The sequence below is a fragment of the Dreissena polymorpha genome, chromosome 4 (genome assembly GCF_020536995.1).
Source record: "Dreissena polymorpha isolate Duluth1 chromosome 4, UMN_Dpol_1.0, whole genome shotgun sequence".
Taxonomy (NCBI): Eukaryota; Metazoa; Mollusca; class Bivalvia; order Myida; family Dreissenidae; genus Dreissena; species Dreissena polymorpha.
Genome location: NC_068358.1, coordinates 117,160,136 through 117,184,277, shown reverse-complemented (window position 1 = coordinate 117,184,277; position 24,142 = coordinate 117,160,136). Strand labels below are relative to the sequence as shown.

The following is a 24,142-nucleotide window of genomic DNA, read 5'->3' as shown; positions in this document are numbered from 1 at the left end:
ATCCTCAGTTCAACAGTAACCTACCGACCGACCTACTACAGTACATCCTCAGTTAAACAGTAACCTACCAACCGACCGACTACACTACATCCTCAGTTAAACAGTAACCTACCGACCGACCGACTACAGTACATCCTCAGTTCAACAGTAACCTACCGACCGACCGACTACAGTGCATCCTCGGTCAAACAGTAACCTACCGACCGACCGATTACAGTACATCCTCAGTTAAAAAGTAACCTACCGACCGACTACAGTGCATCCTCGGTTAAATAGTAACCTACCGACCGACCGACAACAGTACATACTCAGCTAAACAGTAACCTACCGACCGACCGACTACAGTACATCCTCAGTTAAACAGTAACCTACCAACCGACCGACTACAGTACATCCTCAGTAAAACAGTAACCTACCGACCGACCGACTACAGTACATCCTCAGTTAATCAGTAACCTACCGACCGACCAACAACAGTACATCCTCAGTTAAACATTAACGTACCGACCGACCGACTACAGTACATCCTCAGTTAAACAGTAACCTACCGACCGACCAACAACAATACATCATCAGTTAAACATAAACCTACCGATCGACCGACTTCAGTACATCCTCAGTTAAACAGTAACCTACCGACCGACCAACAACAGTACATCCTCAGTTAACCATTAACCTACCGACCGACCGACTACAGTACATCCTCAGTTAATCAGTGTTGGGGAGGGGTACAAATAAAACCCACAAAATTGTTAAACAGTTTCATAAATTCTGACATGTACATAATAAACTCACGTTGTTTGTTTAAGAGACTTGTTCACAGATTTTGGCATGCTGTGCAACAATTGGTTTTGGGCATTAACAAATATTTTTAACCAAACGAACATGACAGTGGTATTGTTTTAAGACAACTTTTATGGATATTAATATAACACGTAATTTACTAAATGGTACACTGTTGTTCCAGAGACAATGTGTTTAAAGCTATTTTGATATATAAGTCAACATAGATATGAGGAAATGTTTTACCATAAGGGCGTGGCTTCAAAAAAAAAGTATCCATAACTTTGTGATCACCAGGGCGTGGTCATCGTGTACCCAGGGTGCATTATTAACAAAACGTTTTAGAGGACTACTATACGATTTGATCTACCAAATATAAAACTTGTGGACCTTATGGTTTCACATATTACTACTAGTGTATATGTAAAATCATAAAGTCATAGAATGCCTAAAAAAATGGAAATTGAAAATGGGGCACAGTTTCTGTATTTTTTAGCTAAGGATGATAAATCTATTGAAAAATATTGACCGACCGACCGGGAGATTCCATGATGACTCCAGACACCCCCCCCCCCTTACATCGTAACGTGGAATATTGCCCCACCTTAACTTCTTAACGGGAAGTAGAATTATACTTTGCGCCTGTAAACGTTTAAATTGAAGATCCCACGCGGAAGGTGGACACTACGTTACAGAATGGAGCGAGTCAATCGCCGTTTGGTCTTTTAAATTTTTCGAGTCGCCGATATATTATATATTAATTATATTTAATTATAATTAATAAATTATAAATAAACATGTGTGTGGCGGTTGTGGGAGTGTTGATATTAGCTTGCTGATAGGAGATTAAAAAATTCTCCAGCATTAGAAAAAGACAAAAAAGAAAAGCGTTAATATTAACATTTAAACAAAAAATAGAATAAATCAAAGTCGTCTTGAAAGGAAAACGTTCTTTTTCATCCATGTGCCTGTAAAAATCATTGTTCATGTTGTTCTCTATTTGTTTCGCATTCTCTAAAATTTAATGATTAATGATGATTGAATACTTTTTCGGCTCTATTCATCACATAATCCGTGTTGTACATGAAACGGCATACTGATTACAATTCCCCATCTCTTAACAGCAAATGTAGCCACTTCCACCGACACACGTTTTGTTCATTAACGTCTCGGCGTTCGAGGCACTAATCTCTATTATATTGATCAATCATCAATGGTTGAAGGCAATCATTACCTGTGTATCTGTATATCTTATGCGTTTTGAAGCCGACGTTGTTAAACGCAAGCTTGCATAATCATAGACATGTGCGATTACAAGGGTAAGGCGCCGATATGCATCAGTAAATTATTAGTTGAAGGTATCCGCAGCATGATTCGCATCTGCGCGAGGCCTGGCTCTTCGGAAGCGTCGGGAGAGTCGTAACGGTTCATAATGACATCTGTATACTAAGCCACATATATCTTCGCAAATGTTTGCGATTCAACCACACCTGAAAATAATCCCGACGTATTTATACAAAATCTGGTTACTTTCAGACTCGAACCCACGACACTCGGGATACGTGTAAGTGACTATATCAACTGACATATTTATTTGTTCCATAATAAAGACACGTATATTCCTTAAGCTCCAAACCGAAACTGAAAGTAATTGCCCAATTTCAAGATGGTCATTGAAAATAGTTCGTCACAGTACCCATAGTCATAACCCTTAAATTACACAAGTCATGAGTGGACTCGCTCAGTCGGAAGAATTTAAATGTACTCACAGGACATCCGTGAATTATCCCTTGCTTATTACCCAGTACTTTAACAGGAATGTAGTTCAGACATTTGCCTTTGAGAAAAAAATAAACTGAAAAAGTTCATAACGTCGAATAATTCCTTGCTTATTATTTTAAAAGACATGTAGTTTGGATACTTACATTTGCGTTCAAATATACTGCAAAATCCAACAATGTCGAATATCCTGACTTTCTCTCCCTAGTTATGATACAAACAGGGCAGTTGTCTACGGAATACCGTTAGGGCCATCGTGGTTACACATTAAAACATGTGACAACGCGATAGTCCGATGGCGACAATGCGATAGTACGATAGCATTATTACTTATAATGCTTAAGTTTGAGTAATTGTTTTCATACAAATTATTGCAAAAAGCGGCCATAATTTAGGATGTTTAAGTTCCATATCGAACAAAAGTGCAATGATGGATAGCTCACCAGTATCCAAGGTACAAGATCTGTCAAAGAGTTGACCTGGTAACCTAGCAGTCCACCCCACCGGACCCAGACTCAAACATAGCCTAGACATTGTCAAGACAGACACACCCGGCGCTGACATATCCATACATCATTTACACACGTAAAATGACCCAAGTTTAATACTACACAAACAAGAATAGTATGGTTGCCCAGGACGCTCGCCTGACACGTGGCGATATCCGGACATCGCTTACTACGGATAATTGTTCCTCCGCTGTTGTTGATCTTTGTAGAAATGGGTTCGCACGTTTTTAAACCTCTCCAATTTTGGCAATAACAGAGACCGTCTCTGACATCTTAATGATATAAAATGACATACAGGAGACAAATATATTGCTGATTTACGTGGTATCTGACCGCCTGTTATTCGCGCAGCGAACATGTCCAATCCATGTATCTAGTCTCAAAAGTTATAATCCGGATCGCTACAATTTGGACAACTCAATCTTACCCCTCGAAACACACTAACCAATGACCGGATATACACTGGAGCCAGGACTCGAGGGTCGCAGATTCGATCACCCTCTTAACCCTAATCTAACAACTCGTCTTTTGCATGCGAGATTAAACCGATGTGCCATGTACTAGGTGCTGGGCATTATAAATACCCAGGGTCGTGTCTGAAACGGGGCGTCTCCTGTATTTCGCACTTTCCCCCATGAACCGACCCACAAGTCTTCCGGGGGCGACGGCCATATTGGAAAACTCTGTGAAATCTATAAAATGTACACATGTTCACGCTGACCCTTTTGTGCAGCAGGCGTAGTGTCACAAATAATATGGTATGCGATGTGTAAAGTGTCCGTTGTATTTGTATCCCGTATTAGTTTTTTTTAAATAAGGTACATTCAGGAGTAAATCGTTTCAAAATAATGATCATCGACAATGTTTGTTACATTCATTCGTCGCTCAATATAATTTTTAAGCTGAACGTTGGAACCTAATAATCGGCAGGCATATAACAGCAAATAACAGTCAATAAAATATACAGCCGAATACCATGTGTGACGTTCAATAAAGACACCTTTCGAAATCACGAATGGAATTCATAAGGGCTAAGATTCCATTAAATAGCGCATCTTACTGGATATATTGGCGTCGTAAATGTTTTGAAAACTAATTGAACCACTTCGTGCGAAAGTGTGTCTTACGCCACATGCTGTCCGCTATAAAGTCTCAGATGGTTTGGTGGTCTAAGTAGCGGAGAGACTAGTTCCTGATCAGACTGAGACTTCTTAAACTGGTCGCGACAATATGGAATGTGGAAAGATACACATTTCCGCATAACCCGATCAATTGACATGCTGCTGTCTGCTGACATACAATCAGAGCTCTAGATAAGAGGCGTATCTGCGTATTTACGCATTGAAAAAATTAAAAAACGCATTAAAAATCGGCCCAGTACGTAACAAAACGCTTTACAAATCTTGGTACGCATTTTAAATCGATTAAAGTGCGTAACCGGTTTAACAATAATCCAGTTAAGTTTTTAGTGTACGGTAACCTTTGAATCAAAAGTAAGTCAATCAAAATAAGCTTGTAATAAAAATGGCGGCCCATCATGCTTGTGGATCGAAAAGGGACGTTTTAAGCAACTTGCGGGAATATTTTTAAAAAAAAGTCTGTTCATATCGTCTTTTTAAATATATTCTGTTTGCAGTTAAAAATATAAATAACAAATAATAATACTATTTCTAGATTAAACACGCCTTTTACTTTTTCCGTTTTCTATGGAAATGGAAAATACCCCTAAATATTTCTAACCCTTTATGGCTGAAACAAAGGAGTAAAATACGCAGTGACAATAATATCAGGGGGTGAAATACCCTTTAGACGAAATCCTTATCTGGAGCTCTGCATACAATTATCCAATCCGAAAATAAAATTGAATTCCTTATTTGTTTCATTACACGAACAAGAGCCAACATAGCTTTTTTTCTTGCACTATTACGGCAGTTTTTAAATTTTCACATACTTATTTTGTTTTCACATACTGTTCACATACATTTTTTGAAGGGGCAAGTACTCTCGTGTTTCTGAAGACATACCCACATGAGAGAGGTGGGTGTCGAGGTCACATATAAACGGTGCAGGTTGATTCAACGGGGTATTACAACGAAGTTAATTCACAAGATAACAAGTAACAAGTAAATGAACTTGTTTAATGAATAATGCGCAATTACAACTCTAATCATCTCGTCCCATATTGAAATTTTAAACGAAAAGTATTAAGTAATACACAAACAGTACACAAAGTAACAAGAATATACAAAAAAATGCTAGAAAAATGCACATTTTCCACCTTTTTTGCATTTCTTCACACAAGGACAATTACTCTGGTGTTTACTCCAATCAAGGCAGTTATTTTTATTATGTTTACATCTTACGCGCGCGTAAAAGTGCACGTTTAATCCGGAGCCGACAAAAGTTGAAGTTACTACGCGTTACGCAAACTCGGTTTCTCATTTTTTTCATGGTCGTTTATCAAAATGTAGCGAAAAGAAGACAATCCTAACAAATAAATACAAACTCAATTGTTTCGGTAAAGGTACAAAGCCGATACTCAACGACGGTTTCTTGAACGTTTCTTATCATTAAGACAATTGTTCGGTGGATTTTCTTACAGGTTCACGAACTTTTAACGCCTAATTGATATGGAACGCATACTTCAATATAAGTACCTGTAACCATGATAACAGAACAGACAGATTACTTGAGACATATTAGTTAGACAAAACGTTTATAATAGGTGACTTAACTCCGCATTCTTTCAGCTGATCTACGCCAACATAATAAAGAGAGATTGATGCTTTAAATAATTCACTTGAAGCGTTTTATTATCTATACGTGTGTTAGTATCATCATGAAGTGTTAGACCGAAAGCTTCTCGGATATCAGTCGACCCCATCTCAAAAAAATCACACGAACCACATCGGTATGATGCACACCCTTTGCATGCTGGGAAATTTGTCGTCTGCTAAAATGTCGTCTGCTGAATTTCTAAAATTAGCATTTTCTTTGATTTTTTTTCAAAGAATACTATCAGAATAGCAAACAGTTTGGATCCTGATGAGACGCCACGTTCTGTGGCGTCTCATCTGGATCCAAACTGTTTGCAAAGGCCTTTAAAATTAGGTTCCAGCGCTGAAAGGGTTAAACACGTATTTCACCACCGAATTATGTGATAAACAAGAATGGTATTTTTAAAATGAATTTATAAATGTTTACTGTAGTAAAATATATGAAGCTTACGTAAAGCAATTGCGTGCATACTTAAACATTGGTATTTACGAGTGGGCGACTTGTAAATCAACATCAACACCAACATGTATTGCCATTACCGGTAATAAACCCATTTATGCCTAGTGGACTCTCCCATCCTTCTAAATTGGATCAATTTATTTCCAAAATAAGGGATGTCTAGTATATTTAGTTCTATATTTAGAATATTTCTTACAGAAATTCGTTTAAGCAAACAGCGTAGACCCTGATGAGACGCCGCATGATGCGACGTCTCATCAGGGTCTACGCTGTTGGCCAAGGCCTTTTTTCTAGACGCTAGGCAAAAATGGGTTAATAAAGGTATAGATGATTCAATAACAACATACATAACAAATTCCACCCAATTAAATCGCTAACGGCATTAAACAATAGCGTACAACATACATAAGATGTTGCATGCACAAAATTATTGGCTTCTTGTCGACGTAGTACAAGTAGTAGTAAATAATTTTGCATTTTTCCAAAAGAGATGGAGCCAATGCTAAGGAGATGGCGCTAATGATATGAGGTGGCGTCAATGCATGATGTATCAATTAACAGTCGTATCGCAATGACAGTATCACATGACGTGCATTTGATAGATAATGTTATTTGTTATATTTAATATATTTTTCAACGTACATACGAAGGCACAAATCTTTACAGAACATAAACACAGTCTATAATAAATAAGATGTAGTTTTTTTTAAATATTTAAGTGATCAACTCAATTAAGAAGTCACCAACATGAATAAAACATATTGTACGATATATACCAAAAATGTGAAGTACTCAATAAAACCAATAACTAAATGTTCAACATTATCAAAATAATTCATCGACCGCAATATTTGTAAACAGTATGATAATTCACAAAAGAAATATAGTATAATTCTTCTTCTTGAAACGATGATTGATTGTGTGTCCCTTAATCCAAATGCTTAATTTACTAAAAGACAAGGTCAACGAATCTTTATTAGGCTCATATATGTTGTTTTTCCCCACTATCAACTCCAAAAAAATGAAGATAGCTCGGTATTTTTCCGTAACCTTTTGCGTGTAATACATGTTAAATGTTCATATCTTACAAAGACGAGCGTTTAAATCCATCAAGACATTATCAGAAAACTACTTTTTCCGTATTAAATACGCACGAGACTCAAATGTGCTGAAGTAGTCAACTTACACAAAATAATTTAAGTCCTGTAAAAATAATAGAGACCATAACATAAAATATTTCACTTTATAATATCTGAGCGCCACCCCATTGGCTTGGCTCCGTCTCTTTTTGAAAAATGCAAATATATCTATCAGATCGACTAGAACTTTTTGTGCATGTATTAACTTGTACAGGTTCAAAGCAATCGTTTTATGTAATGAGCGATTAAATTAGCTGGGAATTTGCTCGACATCGATTTGCTTTTACGAATTCTACCATGCCAAAACTTATAAAGGTCCTCACGTTTCCAAATGGGTTGTTATTGTACTTGTCTGTATTTCTTTGAATGAATTTATAATCGCTGAATCGCGCTACATTGGCCGATTTTTTTTAAATAATGCGAAATGTGCTGAAAAATATATAAAACCTAATCACCCTGTAAAATTATCCGTTTAATTTCAAAGCATCCGGGCCTGAGCGCCCCCTCGGAATTAGCACTGGCTCATTTATCAATGCATCTCAAACAAGATGTGTTTGTGAAACACAATGTCCCCCTATATGATGTTTGACCTTGAAGGATGACCTTGACCGTGTGAAGGATGACCTTGACCATGACCTTTCACCACTCAAAATGTGCAGCTCCATGAGATACACATGCATGCCAAATATCAAGTTGCTATCTTCAATATTGCAAAAGTATTCATAAAATAAGTGATTTGGGCCACATATATTTGACCTCTGACCTTGAAGGATGACCTTGACCTTGACCTTTCATCACTCAAAATGTGCAGCTCCGTGAGATACACATACATGCCAAATATCAAGTTGCTATCTTAAATATTGCAAAAGTATTCATAAAATGAGCGATTTTGGCCACATATATTTGACCTCTGACCTTGAAGGATGACCTTGACCTTAAACTTTCACCACTCAAAATGTGCAGCTTCATGAGATACACATGCATGCCAAATATGAAGTTGCTATGTTCAATATAACAAAAGTTATTGCAAAATGTTAAAGTTGGCGCAAACAGACCAACAGACCAACAGACAGACCAACAGACCGACAGACAGGGCAAAAACAATATGTCCCCCACTACTATAGTGGGGGACATAAAAATAGGTGCCGCGCATGATTTACGGCCGTGCAAACAGGCGTCACAAACTTAAGTTTTTTGTAAGAAGCCCAATATAAGTATACTCCAACTTTAAATTTGTTGACGCCCCTAATGTCCTACCGTAAATGGATATGTATGAATATAAGCAATTACAAATACACATGTTATCATAGCTTTCATTATCAACATTCGCTATCAGTTACAGCACCATAATCAATTCTTTAATAAACTCATGCTAACTGCCCATATTGTAAAATCAAATCACGTACGCATTTTGCTAGAATACTGTTGCATATTCTGGCGATAATTTGGTTCCTGTTACAGATGCTCTTATATTGAGATTCTACTTGCGATATGAATGTGTAAACTCGAGTTAATCTGATATGAGACACACGCTACAGAATGTTGCTTTATATTTAGCTGATAAACCTTGCCGACGATCAAACATCACGCCGAGAAATACATTCTTACAAATGTATACCCACTTTGCTGTGAATATAGTTGTAACGATAGTAAACGTACAATTGTAGATCGTGTACCCAGTATGATAATTCTTTGCATTTCCTATAATACGTTAATGGCTGTGGTTCATCAGAACTGTAACTTTTCAATTATTATCGAAAAGAGTACCTCGATGTATACCTGTAACCATGGTTATAACCGGGCACATAAGCTATGTACACTCAGGCCTACGCTAACGTTCCTTTTGATTTACCTTGGGCGAGTTTAAGCTTATTACTCGTAGGTAGAAAACACGACAGCTTCAAATAACAAAACTTTCTAAGAAATCAAAAATAAATTCGTGTTACGATAAAGATGTATACGCAACAGGAAACGAACACTGTGGTACTCAACAGATGTTGTCATTTAATAATCGTTGATCTAATCGGAACAGTGCTTAGTGTAATCCCCGCTGGAACTAAGTGGACACGCCTGTTTTCCCGTCTGCTTTCCGTGCATTTTCCAAAGAAGGTTGTAACACAATCGTGCACGTCCGTGACGTCGGGCAAGATGGCGGCTACCTTATGAAAGAACGCTTCTGATTGGTCATTGATGGGATTCCGATAAACTCCCCCTAAAATACTGTCTGAGAGCTGAGTAGTGGTACTTCAGCATAGCCCTTTCGAGTTCTCGGCAGCAGGTTGGACTTGAAGGCTCTCATCTGCTAAGTCACTTCTAGCTTTTACACATTCCCGTTATTTTGTTTGTGGTAGAGGAAACCTAACTAAAATCCAAAATGGATGCTATCAAGAAGAAGATGCAGGCGATGAAAATCGAGAAGGAGAATGCTTTGGATAAAGGAGAACAGTTGGAACAGAAATTAAGGGATATTGAAGAAAGCAAGGCTAAGGTAAGATTTTGCTTTTTTCTTTCCATCTCGGATTTATTTACAGAAATGTACAAGTTCTACGCTTGTCAAGATGTATTTCCATCAGCATGCTAACAAACGAATACCAGTTTCACAAAAGTTTCTAACCGGGAAAGTATTAAAATCATCATCGACATCGTTTAAACCTATACCTTAGTTTTTTATGTACAAAAATCTAATCAAATGCACAGAAAAATATAAATGCACACGAATGTATCCTGCTGCTTGTTAGTGTACGTTCAATGCTGACCTACTTACATTCGGTATCTTTTAGCTAAAATAATCTTTATAGTTATTATAAGATACAGCTTGATGTAGCCAGTAATTGTTAACGATGCTGAAAAGCGCTTATCATAACTTTCGTAGCACAGTCGTACACGGCAATATACCTGAACATGCTTTCGCTGCTTTGCAGAATGCACGACATATCGGCCATCTTGAAAGTTGAGCCTCGTTATGCATTCATATAATTGCAAAGCTTCATTTATTAACGATTTTAATCGAATAACCATTTTTAAATATTGCGCACGAATTATGCTGAAGTAAAAACTTTAAAACATACGTAGAATGTATAGTATGCATTTGAGTATTAGAGAATCGCATGCATGTTCAAAAAAGCAACAAAGTAACGATATTTTGCATGACTACAAATGTCTTGTCGTTTATTTGTTGTTGTTTGTTTAATTTGTAATTCGTACCATACGACGTAATAATCGGTTCGTGAATGAATGGCTTATTTGTTCTCTTTTTTTTTAACTTTCATGTTATTTAAAGGATCATGATATTAAATGCGTGTATTTATGTGTAACTTATATATGTGCAGGTATATAATTAGTGCAAACCAACTTTCAAAGTTATTTGAATGGGACTAACTGAAAAAACGTATATGACACGAAAGAGGAATACGCTGATGTAAATATAAATATATACATACAACTATGATCGCACCTGACGCGGGTATTATATATTCTCAGCTATAATACGGTATACCCCTTGTATGTGTATTGACATGTGTTATAACTCTACTTGAAGTACGCTATCCATGTGCTGCCCATGTTTCTTGTTATTCAAGTGCTATAACTCGTGTCGCTCCTATTTCAGATCGAGGAAGAGCTCCAGACCCTTCAGAAGAAGTACACGAACCTCGAGAACGAGTTCGACCAGGTCAACGAAAAATACAACGAAGGCATCGTAAAAATCGAGGCATCTGAGAAACGAGTAACAGAGGTGAGTAATCGCGTGGGAATTCCCAGTAACGGTTTATGGATAAATGTGGGATGCTCCTGCATGGCTACCGCCTGCATAGCTGCTTAGAGTCAAGTATAGATGCATAACAGATATTTCGAAAATTATAAAGTGAATAATGAAAGTATTGCAAAGCGCTTCGTTTTACAAAGTAAAAAATAAGTTGTAATGCCAAATTGTTTAAATAAGGTTGTTTATATAAATTCCTTGGGCGGTTTCAAGCGGCGTTGTGGGTTCGTGGTCAAACGGTTATGAACAAGTCATTCTCCACTAAATTGGCATGCTATTTTGGAATACCTGTGTTGTGTAGTCAAGTGCTCCACAGTGGGTTCACGAACGCTGTTCGGTGCCCGTCTTTACGACGTGGGGCGCCCAAGGCACGCGGTCGTTATAGTGTTTGCCGCTGGTAACAATTTTCATGCCAAATAGTGAACGCGCAAACAATGCATTTTATGTGATGAAATGTGTTATATCTATTATATATCTGTTGCGCATTTAACTAACATATCGCTTGCTCTGCGACGCATTTTAGGCTGTTACGCTGCGATGTCTTGCTGATGTGCCATCAATGTTGTAATACGTATGAAGTTGTGATTATAAAATATAATAATACGTGATATTCTTGTACATGATGCTATGCAATTGTTTGTGTGTAAGATTAGTCTGTGATTGATAGAGATTTTTTTCACAGAAATTGGTAAGAATTAGCCATGTGTAATGTTCACTATGAATTTAAAATGCATTAAATCGTAAAATATTTATCAATGATGGAGAAATACCACGAAACAATAAAAATGTGCATTTCTACTACTGCATTACTACATACACTACGTGAGCATTAATTAGCAATCTCTTATTGATTAATTAATAACAGCATTGTTAAATGAACATACATTTACGGCAGTGCATGCATCAGTCTTAATGAGCACCACATGTTTAGCAACTGAGAAAAAGGGAAAACTCTTCTCAGTAAATGAATAGGCTGCCGATATGCCTACTGCCCCAGAGCGCGAGTACACTCATCGATAATGATTGCATATCTGCAGAATACATGCACCTGTGCAGAATCAGGCCCATCAAGTTCTGGTTATGATGTTATGAGAGTTGGAAGCGTCTGCCATTTACCATGAAAGCTTATCTTGTTAACCGATTCAATAGGTTAAAGGAACTTGATCACGGATTTGTGTAATTGTTAAAAATAACATTTAATGAATTTACTTACAAAACTGTAATATATATTAAAGTGCTGATTTCTTTAAATAATAATTAAAAACAATACATGAACCAAGTGTTTTACGTGGTCTCGAACCCGGGACCTTCTGAAGCAAAATCGAATGCGCTACCACTACACCACTCACCACTACACCACTCAAGCTTTTAAATGCAATGATAACGCTATGTTGTTAATACACTTTTTTGCTAAATAATGGACTCAAGCGTTACAAACGCTTCATTTTTGTTCCACTTTGGATTTATGATAATCAATTAAAGACAAGTGTTTTGAACACTTTAATGAGGCAGTGATGTTATTTTATGCATGCATTCATTTTTAAATCTGTGTCAACTGTTTTTAAAATTGTCATTTTGCAAAATTGTGAACAAGTCACTATTCATTCGCTGAAATAATACGGCATAACTTGAAACAGTGCCTCATTTCAAATTGAACAGATGTTCGAAAGTAAAATTGTGGGAATGCATGTCTACATGTACATATAAAACAATAGCATTGAAGCACAATGTTATTTAAAAAAAACTTAAGGAAAACAATTTGCTGATCGCACGAAATACTCCGCGAACATCGTAAATGCATATGGATTTAGTTCACATATTATTTCGTTTCCTCGTGCATTCTTTCTTTACTTTGTAATACACGGTTTTGACCAGGTGCCAAATTGTTTCTGAGAAATCTGTAGAATGTCGGTTGCTGTTTACACGGTACCTCGCTGATTAAGCCGTGCGTAATTCCGTTGCTAAGTTACGTTATTATATATAAAGTTGTAGGCTCATCAGTCTGTGATTGTTCTCTTGAAGATGTTTTAAATGCATAACTCTCGATGCGATTCATAATACTAACCAATATATGAGAAATAAAATATAATAATAATACGGCCATTTAATATCTCATAGATCTTTTAATGCCTTTAACTGTCGAGAATTTTTTCGCTGCGTAGCTTAACGCTGACATGTTTATTGTAAGATGTTGCATTAATGAATTTTATGATAATTGCTTACTTCTACTAAAAATCTATAAATACACAGTTTATTGATAGATCTTTGCTTCTAAGTTTGGTTTTCTTCAAAAAGAGCGTTCAATTAGAAATGAGGCTGCGTAACCTTTAGAATGGGTAATAACTGTGGACACCACTTTATTTTTATTGTAGTAACTTCCCCTAATTTTGATGAAATCGAAAGTAGAAAAGTAGCGCGTCATTTATTGAATTCCTGATATATAAACTTCCTCACCGATCTGTTATGTAATAGATCTCTTAATTGTATTCCAGCAACACGCGTACAGAACATGTATTTGAATTAGCATATGCCCATCTGATTTATAATAAGAGTTTTGTTACATCTTAGGTACATCGTAGATATATAATTATCAATGAAACAGTAATCGTTGGTGGATTGTATAACTTAATTGACATTTGCCTCGACCATAACAATAAATTATTTTTGTTTCTCATCCATATACCGTTGTTTCCTTTGAATTTGAAATACTATTTTAAATATGCCGGTATGCCCCACCTCATATTATGCAAATGTATTTCTTCCGTATAAGGAAATGCATAGTAGTAGTCACGTGACCATATACGGTGTGTCATCTGTCAAGTATTCAGTCAGTCTTAACATTTAAGTTTCAGTTACTAAAAACCGTTGATCAGAATAGTTCAGGGCGACTTAAACACTGTGAAAAGCGAAATTGTTATTGTTTAATAACATATAATGATCTCTTGTTAAAACTAATTTTTTACATTTAAGAATTATTTTGTGCGCGACAGTGAGTTATTTGGTCCATCCGGTTTTACGGGGGCAGCCATTTTAGTCTTGGATTATAACATTTAGTGCTAAAACAATGAATTCACGTCCAAATTCTATGGCAATGGCGGGCGGTGCCGGCCCGTTGAAGGCTTTGAAGGATAAAATGCAAAGTTTACGAGAGGAACTAGACGAATATCGAGAAAAGTTTGAGTTAGCAGAAAAGCAAGTTGCAGCAGAGAGGTTGGAACGAGAAAAGGTGTCGGCTCTTTTCATTTCCGCATTTTGTGAAGTATAATGTAATGTATGTCAGGTGTACTTTTTCGCATCTTTACGTCGACTTTGATATTACAATTTTAAAATAAGTAAGATTTAGATCGCATACTGAGCAATAAGCAGCTTTTTATTTAGTAAATAAAAAAACATGTACACACCCCGTAGGGTGCCTCATTATCAGTTGTACAGGTATCTTGTAGCGTCATGTCATAGAAATACTTCAGGTGATACGAAGATGTTTATTGACTGTCATTAAAGAATTTGATTGTGGTGGAAATTCAGAAATATTTTATAAATATGGCATTTACTTATACTACTGTTATTTAATAAATTCTGATATATGATAATCATCACCTATGATTTTTTTTAATTACACTATAAAACTGAAATTCTCTGAAGTACATAAATTGTAAGGTTGTAAGTGCAATTATTAAGTTGTAAAGTGCATCTTTTTGATCAATTCCATTGTCTTGACTTTACAAATACAGTGCAGTAAATTAAGTGTCACTTTCTTTTAAATTGGTATCTTATGTGTTATCTACAAGTCAGGTGAATAGATAAGTTGCCTGTTTCATTGAGAGGGATATGATAACTGTTATTTAAAAGTTGTTTGTTTATTTCAAAATTGTACATTGTAAGGTTAGAAGTTTTTTTCCCTTTAAGCATATTACAGTCACATTTTTATATTGAGATATGAATCTTTGAGTTGTTTTTTACAGCAGAACTTAACGAATTGAATACAGTAGTTTATGATGATGTCAGATCATAATGTTTTAATAAACATACAACATAAAGGACATACCTTTCAATCAAACCAGATACTCTACTATCATAAATTCATAACATACCTGCTAATGCCCTCGGGTTATTGTTGATTATGTTGTATGCTAATGTTCTATCAAGCACAATATGCTATGCTAATCTTTAATTATTCTGTGGCCCAGCATTATCTATTTGGCCAGTGAGGGTTTGTTTGCAGTTCATGTTTAGTTACAACACTTTATGGTGTGGCATATACAATAACTGACAACTTCTGAAGTGGAAATAATAGTTGATGGGTCTACATTGTATACCAGTTAAGGGCTGTAAAAATGTGTTATTGTTAAGTCATTCCGCTTGCAGGCTACCAGCTGGAAAAATAAGGTCCCTAGAGCTCATTTGTACTTTGTTAATATGTAGGTGCCCCAAGTCTCATAGTTATCAATACCTAGACACCACATTTTACTTTTATATCAAATGCAGATATCTATTTAATCATTGTTGTGAGAACATAAAACTAGTCAATGAAAATACAATATACTTATTGCAAAAGTAAAACCTATCATAGTTTGTCTGTTTGTATTCTTATTCAGAATATTATCTTTTTGTGCGTGTTCCTTCTTTCTTTTATGATTTCTCCTCATTTAACTTTTGTGATATTAGCTTTGCTTTGCCCAGATCAATTTTAAGCAGTAATGTGTAATGTTTGAGCCTTTTTTTCTGAAGCAAGGCAGATCAATTGATTTTTGGGATGATAAGTTTTCTTTCGTATTTTGAATTCAGATAAGGATTAACATTCAGTCATATTTTCAAATGACATTGAAATGTAGGGGTTTATATTTCATGACCAATACTAGTGCAACTTATATTGAGAAAAGTGTTATGCCTTATTATTTGTGTAAAGGTTTGTTATTACCTTACGGTACCATAACCTATTTAACTCTAATACTATCATTTAAGTAATTTGTTGTGTAATTTCATCTGGCTAATTGTACTGGTTGGTAAAATTGTATACATGTAATTTGACACTCATTTAATTTAAACCTAGTCATTTAACTTTAGTAATGACAATATTTCAGAGAAATTTATTTGACTATTCAGGTATATTTATTTGATTGCATTCTTGTAATTATTGTATAATTTAGGTCATTAACTTTGTTGATCATTGTGATTACATGTATGGTAGGGCAGTTACACAGCCGGTTGTGAAAATGTAAACTTTATAACAGACACAACAAACAAAAGGAAATAATTGACATTTCTTGCCCTTGCATTTCGCTATTCATAAATCAATTGAATACATACCCTGAAGAACAGTTTGACACTATCACCTCATCTGTACCGCCAAGTCCTTTGAGTGCATTAAAAAACGAAAACAGGAATGTGTTTGCAATAGTTTATTTTGTGTCTTCATCATATTTAAAAAATAAAACACTTGTTACATTTTGAAATAGAGTTACGAAAAGTAACAATTATACAACCCATCCATTTTCTGTTTCAACTTGCAGTTAGTGTATCCAATTTCTTTGGAATTATACTTTAACTCTAATAATTAATTCATAATATAATAAAACTGAAGTAGTGCAATTCTAAATCAGCTAGAACCAGTCATAATCTTGTTTTCAAGGTCAACTGAAAACGAATACATTGTGTAAGGCCTGACTCGCCTTTCCTATGCATGGCTTAACGGTCTGTTAAGCATTGATGTTAATATCCTATGTCTTGATATGATTGTACATTCTTCAATATCTTGCCATGAATGAAACTGATTGTGAGTCGCCAAATATTTCTGTGGGGTTTCACATTCCAAGGCATTACGAGTCTTACCTTTTGGTCTTGTTTACTGTCTGGGTTTTACAACACTATTACATGTATGTGACTGTCACATTAATTACATGAAGATTGAAACATGCTTTAGCCTATTAAGATTCAATAGGTGTGTGATTTCTGTGTGATTGAAATTAGTTCTCATAGCATAATGAACACACTTGTTGGAAAAGAATCTTGGCATACTTTTCAACAATTTTGTAATTCAGAATTAATTAATATGGAAATTACAATTTTAGAATTAGTCATTCATCACATGTAAGGGGTAAATAGTTCTGTTACCAAGCTTCAGGGTAGAGTGTTTACAGATAGGACAAAGGCCGTGGGATTTTCTGCTGAAAGTCAAGAACAAAGAATTTTAATAGTTTTTATGTTGGTTGTTAAACCAACTGCTCTATTAAGAGTAAGAAAGTTTCCTTGATAGACTATTTTGTGAAAATGTATGAATTGGCTGCATCTTCTTTTGTCTATTATTGCATGAATTGAAATGTTTATGTACAATGCTGTCATTGTTAAGCCCCATAAATGAATTTGGTTGACACATCATTGAGCAAGACATTATTCTAATACATTTTAAAATCCCATTTAGACATTCCAAAGATGCATAGTCAGCATCTGCATTGCCTGAGCAAAGTTCAGTGTTGGAGTACAATGCACATCTTTGTGACATTTGTAAAAATTTGTATGCAAAATTTGTCTGAGTGAAATAATGAAAGTTCCCTTCACATGTCATGATACTCTGTGCCACATATTTTATGTGCGCCATCTCCGAATTCAATATTTTTAACATAGCTTTACCAAAATTGCAGCTGGTATGGTATCTTTTAAAGATTTATAGTCCTAGTAACCAAGACTTGGAAACAAATTCAATATCAACACCAATGCCAATTTCAAAAACTTATAAAACTGAAAATTCTTCCTTATTGATTTTAAACCACATGTTCAACATCTTTTGATGTCGGTCCTTGTTTCAAGCATTTTATAAAAAAGCGGAGTAGTTTTTCCATTTGGTATGGTGTTTTTGTTTAAACCAACAGAAGGATGGTGATTGTGTTTGTAAAATTAAATGAAATGTCATGGTTTAATAAAAGTAAAAATATTTTCTTGGTAACCACTAGCTCCAAAGCCCCTGGGGATGGTGTAATGTAATTTGGTTGAGCAGAATTTCAGTTTGACCAGTTAAAACTTAGCTATTTTACTAGGATTACTGATGTTTTGGGCTTGAGCATTAAAATATCAGACAAAACTTTGCCTGTTCACTGTAATAAGTATTGTTTCTTAATAGAGCATAACAATATTTAACATGAAAACTGTTATTCATGCCAGTTTTGTGTGACTTTTCCAGTGTGAGGAAGAGATTAAGGGCTACACCCGTAGGATCCAGCTGCTAGAAGATGACTTGGACCGCACACAGCAAAAACTGGAGGAGGCCACTGGTAAACTGGAGGAGGCCACCAAAACAGCAGATGAGAGTGAGAGGTATGTAGGATGGTCTATCTGTGGGATACAACATGTAGCTCAGCTGTAGTGTCTCTCTGTACTCAAATGTACATTTGTATCCAAATACAATGCGAGGGTTAAGAATGAAACTGTTGGGCCTGAAACCATGTCTATATTTATTGCCAAAGTTTCATGCTAAACACTCAGTTTTGTGCACAGTCTTTCAGATGCTGGCCATATAACAAGTTGCCCAATCTGTGAGTGGTGGATCAGGGCTTTTTTTCTTGGATTTGGGAAGAGGGCCTGTCCTTCCATCTTTCTGAGAATTTTAAAGAGAAATTCTCTTTGGGGAAGTGGCCGTTATAAGGCCTTTGCTTACGGAGGAAAAAAGCCCTGTGGATGGATTGTCATAATAAGCGAGGACTTTATTTAATAGGTCTATCAAAACATAGACTGCAATTTTAGAAACAGTGAGTATATTGGTCATTTGTCCTTAAGTTTTCAAAAATAATTCTCCAAGGGTTCGCTGTTACAGAAACTGCAACTTGTTATATCAGTGATGGCACATGAACAAATCTGAATTGGTTCTTTGCTAGTTCTTCTGTTTGAAAGACTGAGATTGTATGTAAACAATATTTTAAACTCATATGTGGTGGTTTTTGGGTTTATTCTCACAGTCTAGCATGACAAATGATATTCTGGAGGATGTAGAAACTGTAGATCTTGGAAAATGAACATATTTAGTCAAATATGTGTAAAAAAAGAGCTACAATGACTAACATAGCAATGTTGGCTAGAGTGAGCTTTTGATTGGCATATCAATAATGAGGGTTACTTCAAAGACATAATACTTAAAACGGTAATTTTCAGTCATGCAATTTGCCCATCCTGAATATTCTATCTCATCACATGCTTTGAAAAGCTTGTGAAACTATGTGACACTTCATACAGGATTGCTATGCAATTTTGAAGCTAATTGCTATAGTGCACTTGAAAAGAGAACAAATTCACTTAAACACTTTAAAGAAGTAAAAAAAACAACACTTAAATTGAAATGTCAAAATATAATTCACTTCAATCAAAGTTTGTAAGAAATGAGTATTTTCTTCTAAATAGATGCTCTTGCATTATGAAGTAATTAAGCGTGCCACACGTGTTTCACAGCCTAGATACATTGGGCTTAATGGTACATGTATCTGGAGAAATTATACACAAGCAAGGTGGTGGAATAAGATATTCATAGCCTGTCTTCCAAATTAGTTCCGCCTGACTTAATTAGGGTAAACATAATGATGAAAACAATTAAAACTGTTGTTAGTGTATATTTTGTATGATAACCATTAGGAAAACAACATGTTTTACAATATTTCACCATAACTGAAATTTCAAAGAGCTTTATTTGGAAGACATTTTATTTTTACAGCGATTTATGTTTGAAGTTGAAAAATGATTTTTGTCAGAAATCACAATTTGTTACTTTCAGTGAATTGATTTTCTATACGTCCTTGTATATTAAAAGAGAAATGGCTTGTATATATGGACGATGCAACTCAGCAATGGAAAAGGCTAGCTCTTAATATTGATGAAAGGTATCGATCAAAAGCATTTTCATCAATCTATTGATCAGTCCCAGTGGACCAGGAATGCATTGGGATTCCCAGCATTTGGTTCTGGCATTTTCATATTCTTGGGATGCCTCAACTTAAGTGGGGATATGTATCCGCTTCTAGATCTGATCCAGTGGTGCTTGACACTTTGACAGGTGCAACACCATGTGGAGCAATCCTGATGGATTGATTCATATCTTAAATGGCTAATTATTCAATTGCCTGGGGTGGGTGGTTACATGTAAATGTTGCATGGTATGCATGATGCCTCAAACTCAATAGACTACCAGTATACTGTATCCAATGGACCATTATTTGATATGAGTCGTCGTATTTGTTAAAGTCATATTTGTTCCAAAGTTACATACATTCCATAACTGCCTGATAGTAAGTGTGTTTATAAAACTAATGTCTTTACTTGAATATTGGTATTTGGAATTCATGTTTCAACTTCTACGAATTTTCTTATATTAATTTGGTTTTATTGTGTTTATAATTCTTCGTAAAATTGAATCAACTGCACTTCAGCAATAGTAACTATGTAGTTGTTTTACTATAATTATCAACTAGGTAGTGAAATTAGTGGATGCCCGGTTACCCAGCCATTATATTTTAGGATGGGCATGTCAATTTCAAAACTTGTAGGTTTGCTGGGTAACTAGCTTCTTTTAAAGACTGATACAATATAATGCAATGTATTGTGAATATCACTCTAAAAGAAATTATTTACTGCATACCAAATTGCCTTTTCTAAATAAAGCCACTGAAATCAATTTTATCTGATTTTGTAGCAAATTAAAATTTTCTTGCCAGGAAACCGTTACCCTTATGCAGGGAAACCAACATTCTACAGATGGTTGCCAGACTGGGCAAACAATAATTGCATGTGATTTCTATCCCTGTCAACCTTATATTTTCACAGAATTAAAATTAATAATACATGTACTGTTAAATTGCATACTATTTTGTATGAATAGATTTTAATACAAAGGAACCATGTGCAATCTGGATACAGGGTCTTGTTTAATGGATATTTGTACATCAGATTATAATATAAACCCTCTTGAAAAGAAATCATTTACACTTGATTTATGTTTCCATAGCAATTGAAATAAGGCTATACAAGTTACTGAAGGACAGTGTTTAAATGATAATCTGTTATTGATAAATACCCACAATATGTGCTGTTTAGAATCCATATTTACAGTTTGACATTTAAGTTAAATTTTTTCCTGCAAGTTATTTGTAAATCAACACGTTGTATTTGGTTGAACACATAAATGTAAAAAATTTATATAAACGAATAAGTTATTAACTATTTGTGCTTAAAAATTAATGTGTTTCATGCTGAGTAAGGTTTTCTGTGCAAAGAAATTGAATTGAGAAAAATGAAATAATTGTAATAATTTACACTACATTAATTATCAGTATTCCTTAAAGCAGCTGTACAAAGATGTGGATAATTGTTTGATTTTTTTCAAGGCTAGTATGTGTAATCATGCATATCTAAATAATCAGCTGTTTGTACATGTCCATATTGGCCGAAGGTTCCTATATACATGACAGATTGGTGACAGTCATAAATTAATGATGTTCCTGTTTATATGTCACTTGACTAACATGTAATACAATTCTCGTTACTGCTTCTAAAAATACCTAACATTTTCTTGACCTTATCTGATTGTCAATAGTGTCAACTTGATTTCCTGGGTCATGCGAAAATGGGTCTTATGTCATCTGCGGTCTGGGCAGGAGTTACCCTGTATACTAATGGGACAATGAAACTTTGCCATACTTTATAGCTGACATGGTAGCTCTGAACCATGCTGCCAAAATGCTCCAGAGCTATGCTTTCAGCAGCATATGGCATAAGACACATTTTCGCATGATGCGGGTCAATTTATATTGTCAATTTTTCTTGTTCAAAATGTAACTTAAAAATAAAGAGTTCAAAATGTCAGAACTTGTAGTAAGCTTTAGGAATAAAGTTGGAAGGTTTTGTGTGTTTTATTTTAAGTATTATAAACAAGAAAATAATACATTGCCATGCAGTTATTCTGTCTGATATTAAAAATTACCGTAATTAATATGATTTATAAGGAGCCAAAAGTTAATTAAATATTCTTTTATTCTGGGAATATAATTTACTGAGTTAATTTTAAGTTTCACTTAAGGACATTATATTCTCATAGTTTGAACACTTTGGCTTTAATTGCTAGCAAGCTAACCATTGAAGGAAAGCATGTGATGTGTTGTGGATGCAAAGTATTACATGTTGCAAATGTACTAACTTCAATATACCTACATTTTAACAGTTCATAGCATCATTAAAGCATTTAACATTTGAGGCATGCTTATCAATACTGTATATTTTTATTTGGTCTTTTTTCTTCCCTCAATAATTTGTAGGTTATATTCTGTTTTTAACCTTGGTCTAAACAAATGCAATATCGGAATATTTATATTTTTTGTTAAACTAAGTTTCTCAATTTACTTATTCCAATTTCCTAATTCTGGCAAATTGGCAATACAACTAAAACCTTTTTTTATTTGTCTACGCTTTTTGGTTTTGGTGACTGGTTTCGCTGCTCAGAATTTAAAAACACAATGCTTTTGAAAAAAAAGAAGATATTTTTAAATGATTGAGGTTTGTTTGTTTGTTTTGCCCCTGTATTTGCTTTGACAACCTGGCAACCATTGCATGATGCCTCTTTTAGAGCCCGAAGGACGCTCGACTCTCGCAGTAAGATCGATGAAGACCGCTGCGAGCAGTTGGAGGTTCAACTTAAAAAACTAGAAATCATTGCAAATGATGCAGAAACTAAATATGAAGAGGTAGGTAGGACATCGTCAAGGCAACAGTCAATGGGAAAACTTGCTGGCAATTAACCTAAGTTGGGGGCACATGATTCACCAGACTATGAAATGCCATTGAACAGTTTTATGTTTGGATTGGAATCAAAATGGGCAAAAATGGGGAAATGTTGGTGGCATTTTGTTGGTTTGGCTGATAATGCTTTAGCAAATAGTATGGCTGAGACATTAGTCTAAAATTCACTTCTGTGTTTTACGCAGAGCGAGAAGAGGCCTTGAAAACAAAACATACTTAGATGAAGGGCGGTTGGAGAAATTAGAACAAAGTCTCAAACAAATGGAACTCATAGCAAATGAGGCAGAGGCAAAATACGAAGAGGTAGGGCTAATAAGTGAACGTGTAAGCGTGGTTCTTAGTTGGACAATGTTTCATCAGGTTGAGGAGTATGGTACCTCATTCTGCCAAAATGATGGAACATTCTCCATGTAGCACTATACGATTAGCAACTAATCATTGGCTTTTTTCTTTAACAGGAACAAGCTTTCGGGTTCTCAGACAGGCGAAATCAAGAGTCATGGTGGAGAGAATCTGGTATCTCAATGAAGTCGTAGCTTTGATATCATGTTATAAACTTGTCCTTTAATTCCCAGAGGGCGCAAGGTGCTCGAGAGCAGAAGCATCGCCGATGACGACAGGATTGACCAATTAGAAAAGCAAGTGAAGGACGCTAAATACGTAGCCGAGGAGGCCGATCGTAAATACGATGAGGTGAACTTGAAATGCTCGCCTGACGCATGTCCACCCTCTGTGCATTTCTTCCTTGCCATTTTCAGATTATTATAGTTGAATGCATTACAAAGTGGATATGATTATGTGTGTGTTTGTGTTTGATATATGATAGTGGAGATCAGTTGTTGTACATCTGCCCTCAAATGTTTGACATACTTGTGACATTTACAAGAGTTTACTAGCATTGTAATATGACAGAGTATCTGGGTAAACCTATGTTTGTATGGTAAATCAAATTAATGGGGAGCCTTTATGCTTGCTTGACTGGTCTGTTCAAGGTATTGTCTAAAATTGACACACTTGTCCATGTTTGAGTTTGAAATAGTTTGTACAACAGCTCATTTCAATTTTTACATTTAAAATGTGCTTTTTTTGTTGTCAGTTTAAAAATAATTTGCAACTAATGTATTATTAATAATACAAGTATATTTAAAATACATTTCAGGTAAATTGAT

The 24,142-nt window shown here is 35.3% G+C and overlaps 1 protein-coding gene across 12 annotated transcripts in view; it reads left to right on the top strand.

The window, feature by feature from the left end:
- The first annotated feature begins 9,663 nt into the window (after positions 1 to 9,663).
- The window catches only part of LOC127880004 (tropomyosin), a 31,811-nt gene continuing 17,332 nt past the window's right edge, over positions 9,664 to 24,142 (top strand). For 2 of the 12 annotated variants that reach the window (XM_052427180.1, XM_052427187.1), the window contains exons 1-4: positions 9,666 to 9,935; positions 11,055 to 11,180; positions 18,382 to 18,515; positions 23,549 to 23,666. In XM_052427180.1, the coding sequence (XP_052283140.1) occupies positions 9,822 to 9,935; positions 11,055 to 11,180; positions 18,382 to 18,515; positions 23,549 to 23,666 (492 nt within the window). In that variant the 5' untranslated portion in view covers positions 9,666 to 9,821. Of the gene's footprint in view, positions 9,936 to 11,054; positions 11,181 to 14,001; positions 14,434 to 18,381; positions 18,516 to 22,800; positions 22,919 to 23,158; positions 23,277 to 23,548; positions 23,667 to 24,142 lie in introns of those variants that run through there. The other 10 variants (XM_052427183.1, XM_052427188.1, XM_052427185.1 and 7 more) reach the window with 8 other exon arrangements.